General features: G+C 35.9%; 1 protein-coding gene across 3 annotated transcripts; it reads left to right on the plus strand.

Annotated features, from left to right (window-relative positions):
• The first annotated feature begins 902 nt into the window (after positions 1-902).
• On the plus strand, positions 903-4,392 carry LOC113281211 (E3 ubiquitin-protein ligase RNF4-like). Of its 3 annotated transcripts, XM_026529892.1 has the most exons (7): positions 903-1,274; positions 1,418-1,460; positions 1,558-1,619; positions 1,709-1,929; positions 2,019-2,100; positions 3,038-3,108; positions 3,851-4,392. In XM_026529892.1, the coding sequence occupies exons 4-7, from the start codon at positions 1,744-1,746 to the stop codon at positions 4,070-4,072; spliced, it is 561 nt and encodes a 186-aa protein (XP_026385677.1). In that variant the 5' UTR covers positions 903-1,274; positions 1,418-1,460; positions 1,558-1,619; positions 1,709-1,743; the 3' UTR covers positions 4,073-4,392. The 3 variants fall into 3 exon arrangements, with proteins under 3 accessions (XP_026385677.1, XP_026385678.1, XP_026385675.1); XM_026529893.1 differs by lacking the exon at positions 1,558-1,619; XM_026529890.1 differs by lacking the exons at positions 1,418-1,460; positions 1,558-1,619.
• The last annotated feature ends 290 nt before the right edge of the window (positions 4,393-4,682 follow it).

Below are 4,682 nucleotides of genomic sequence, written 5' to 3' on the forward strand. Positions count from 1 at the left end.
ATAAGCCGTACCTAAGACAGACCAACGTTCGGCCGAAAATCCAACAAATACGAATAAGCCGTACCTAAGAGAGATTTATGTCCGGCTCAAAATCATGTTTGCAAAATTGGACGAACTGTTCTTCTAAATCATTGGTCCGTCCGAATATTTTGGGCCGAACATAAATCTGTAACCCTAATTTCAATTTCTAAATCCTATTCAATCGATTAAACATACTCAAATCAATCAGAAAAAGGATGGGTTTGTTATAAATACCTTCTAATATACATCTTAATGCCTTCGGGGTCCGTATTTCGCTCTTCACCGGTGCTCACATCGATTAGGGATTCCCTTGCTTGATTGTAATGGATTCCAACATGCGTGTCTGGACGTAGATCTCTAGCACAACGCTTCGTTTTAGCATACATTTGTAGTTATAATTTTAATCGACGATCAAAGATTTTTCGAACGATTAATCGGGTTATGAAAATAGGGTGGGGGGAGTTCGGCTGCTGCTCAAATGGAGATGAAGAAGGAAGATAAGAAGAATTAGTGAAGAAAGAATGTTGACTGATTTTTTTTTGTTCTGAATAATTTTATTCTAGGTTTTTATTTGGTCAAACAATATTTAAGTAATCTAATCGAATTAAAGGATAACCTAGTAATTTTGGTATGGTTTAGAAACCCCTTATAAGGATACCCTAAATGGTATCATCATTTAGTATGCCTCAAAAAAAAAATTAGTATGCCTCAAAATAGGTTTTTCTACTTCGTAGGGGCGATTGTACAAAGCAGAAACACGATGAGACACAAGCATCCACATGTTTCAGTTTAGCCCACCCCCGTAGATTCAAACTCGCACCAAATTTTAAGCCCAACTTCTTGTAATCCTCCTAACGTAGGTACACTAACGTTATCAAAGCCCCCTTCAATAATACAACTAATCCACAATCTCTAAAATTAATTAATTTCATTTAATAAATCCATTCATCCATTAATTGATTAATCAAAACGAATTAAGAGTGTGAAATTAATCCTGTTGTTGTTTCTCCCGCTCTCTCACCGTCATCTCAAATCAAAGACTTCCATCTCCTGTTTCTCTCTCTCACTTTCCTCTCCTCTCTTCAATTTTTTATTCAATTGTTTATTCATTTCTCACTTATTAATGGAGCTGAAAATTGAAAAATACTGTTTTTTTCCATTGATCCTTTCTTAGATTACTCTCTTTTTTCTCCCCACTTCCTTCTAGTTGCTTGGTTTCTTTCATCAAAAGGATTTGATCTTTGGTTCAACTGGTAAGTTTACTTTTTCATCATAAAGTTTTCATTTTTAGGGTTTCAACTTTCTGCGATTTAAGTCTATGATTAGTACTATTTGAGGTCTGGGTTCTGTTTTTAACACTGTTTGAGGTCTGGGTTTTATTTTGTTTTGGTTTTAGATGATGGATTTTTGAGCTGTTCATCACTTCTGAAGACTTTCGGGTTTTTTTCTCCCTTCTTTTTTCGTTACTGTTTTATTGGGTTAATAGTAGTGTTTGCGATTGATGATTTAAGTATGGGTTTCTTATGTATTGTTTAGGGTTTCATGTAAACTAGCCAACTTCTGCTTTAAAGTTCAGTCTTTTCTATGAAGTTTTTTAGGTATAGTAGCTACTGGTGATGTTTTGCGTTTCAGTTCCCTATAACTATCAAAGTGAGACTCATAATATTTGTTTTTCTTTCTGTTTCAGTGCCTTATCTTAAGGGGTTTTTGCATTGTAGAGGGATGCAAAGATCAAGAGCAATCAAGAGGAATGCTCTTGAAGATCTTGAGTTAAGATTAGGGCCATCTTATCCACACAAAGGAGACATGCTGGGTAGAAATTGTGTTAGGGGATTCCCTAATTTAATCACTATTGACGATGATGAAGATGATGATGTGATTATGTATTCTCAGAGTACTTCCACAGGGGTACATCTCTTTGTATGTTTTCTTTATTCTAACTTGTGAATCTAAATGTTTGTATTTATATGTTGGGCATCGTTTTGTGTTGTGTACAGGAGATTCCACTGTTTCCTATTACAAGCTCATGGGCACCTGTTGTTACAGAGGAAGATTTAGAGCTTCGCCTTGGATTTAGAGGTAGTGATTTATGCACTTGTATTTTTCATGTGCTTTTGTGATGGTTTTTGCCGATGGTTCAAAGTGGTGGTCTATGTGACAATACCAATGTCCACTGGTGATTTAAAATCCTAAAAGAGAGTCATTTTTAGATTTTTAAAGTAATTCATAGAACTTTAGTTTGTTCAATGCTATCAACTAAATGCAATAGATGTGTGTTGCGGTGATTATTTGGTTGATTGGCTGGGATATTATTATTTGGTTGATTGGCTGGGGATATTATTATTTTCTGTGTTACAACGACACAGACACGGTGTCGGTGTCCTGTGTCCAACACGCTACTTCGACACGACAACTTAAAAGATTAGAATATGGGGACATGGTATGCACAATTATGACAAGTAGTTCACCATAAATATTTAAGGTAGTGAACTTAATAAAATACATGCATACATATCTATATATATCTAGAAAAAGTCGGATAAGAATGGTTTTGAGAAGAAAAAGAACGGAGAAAGTCTAGAGGAAGATTGGTAGAAAGATTTTGGAACTATTTTTTTTTCCCGCGTGTCTGTTGCACAGATTATTTCGTACATCATAAGAGCAAAACTCTATTCATGCTGTGTTTGATTTGGACAGTTTCGTTGTCTACCAAGTTTATAAAAAGGGTCTTTTAGATTTTCACGATGCACAATGGTCTTTTAGGTTTTTATTTGGTCAAAGAACGCTTCTTTGACTCATAAACTCTGTTACTAGCTGTAGGTGATTTTCTTCTCACTGTCTAATCTGCAATTCTTTAGGTTGTGTTTTGGTCTTTTCCTATAGGTGTACCTTATCTTGTCGTCCTTGGCTAAAATTGGTCTCATAATGTTATGTTGAATTGCTTTGATGAATTGCTTTGATGAACTAAATGTACTTCTGTGACTTCTATTTTCTTATATGTTTATGTTTTTGCCAGGACATGCTGGGGCCATCGTGCACAATGCCGAGGGAAGAGGAGAACCTTCGCAAACTTGGAAGTGTGTCAAGGTATTTGGAATTCCTTTTTGCTATACAAACCACTTATCAGTAATATTTACTAGATAACTTTCAGTAGACGAATATTTGCGTTAGTAACGCATGATGAAAAGCTGCTGAGCAGTGAGCATACGTAAGAAGTATTAGGTAATATGAGATGTTACATTTTGCATTTTAGGCATCTGAAACCGGTAGACCGAATTCAAATCTGTCTTCACATCACCTACTGAACGTTGTCTGTTGCATGCCACTCTGAGTTCAATGGGCATACTGCTCATATCCTTTCTCATATATTCCTCTGATGTCTAAGTTTGAGAATTTCATCACCTACAGTCACTTTACTTTATGACCTTATCAGCTGGGGTCTAAACTTAAGCATGCGACCTTGCAAAACCATTAAAAGCTGCAGTCAGGGGAAACTTTGGTGATAAAATATCTTCATACCATGTGAATCCTCAGAATCATCTGTTGAAGAATTGTTCTAACATACTTGAACTTCTTGTACCCTTCATTGCCCAATGAGAATAACTATGAGAATAAACGTTTACCCAGTACAATGAGAATAACTTCCAAAATAACTGTTTACTCTGTACAATGAGAATAAATGTCATTATTAATAACTTCCAAAATAATTTCACCGCAAATCTAGCTGTAAACTATACCTATTTGACTCAAAGAGTTGCATGATGAAATGGACCCTAAATCGTTTTGCTAATTATTATGTGCTTACATTGTTGGGTTGTGCCATTGACAGACAAAGTATGCACGCATGACGGAGATGGAAGGTGTAAAGTTGAGGTGCACGATCTGCATGGATACAATGAAGGAGGAGACATCGACTCTTTGTGGGCACGTATTTTGTAAAGCTTGCATCGTGAATGCTATTAGAGTTCAGAATAGGTGCCCTGCTTGCCGTAAGGAAGTCTCATTGAACAATATTCACCGTATCTATCTACCAGGAGCTACTATTTCCTGACGACTAGGGAAATCTCTCACCCCCTGTATTGATGATACAATTCATACAAAACTACCCCTGACTGCCTGACAACACCCATACACAGGTTTTTATTTTCTTTTTCTTTCTTTTCCCCTTTTTAGCAGCTGGTTCTGCTGACGAAGTTTTCTCAGAAAACATCAGGGAGAAGGGACATGATTCACTCCACAGGCATTAAAGATGAAGATGTGATTTGGTTTTCACTTTCTTTCTTATTATGTAAGGGAAGAATGCATTTAAATGTCTGATGAATTAGAATGAGCTTTGATTAATTAAAGACATTAACGATAGTTTCCCCCTTTTCATATATCTCTTTATCTGGCCTCTTTCTTTCAGTTTTTTTCCCTTCCACTGACCTGCTTTTAGCTAGTCAAATTTTAGGGCGTGCACGTGGAAGACACAATTGGCATACATACACGCATGATGTCTACGTGGCAATTTTGTATATATAATTCTAGAGCTCCTGGTCCTATTTGAGAAAATTTAGACTTCATGGGAAAATTCAGAACAAAATTATAAAACTTTTGTCAATTTTTATATAAAAAATTATTAGAGAGAATATTTTAGACCAACAAAAAATAAGACATTTTTG

The sequence above is a fragment of the Papaver somniferum genome, chromosome 5, assembly GCF_003573695.1.
Source record: "Papaver somniferum cultivar HN1 chromosome 5, ASM357369v1, whole genome shotgun sequence".
Lineage (NCBI taxonomy): Eukaryota > Viridiplantae > Streptophyta > Magnoliopsida > Ranunculales > Papaveraceae > Papaver > Papaver somniferum.

Bases quoted from the DNA above. Each gene is read 5' to 3' on its own strand.
- LOC113281211 (XM_026529892.1), top strand. From the start codon at position 1,744: ATGCAAAGATCAAGAGCAATCAAGAGGAATGCTCTTGAAGATCTTGAG. The intron at 2,101-3,037 runs GTAGTGATTTAT...TGTTTTTGCCAG, and splicing joins GCTTCGCCTTGGATTTAGAG to GACATGCTGGGGCCATCGTG. The intron at 3,109-3,850 runs GTATTTGGAATT...TGCCATTGACAG, and splicing joins AAACTTGGAAGTGTGTCAAG to ACAAAGTATGCACGCATGAC.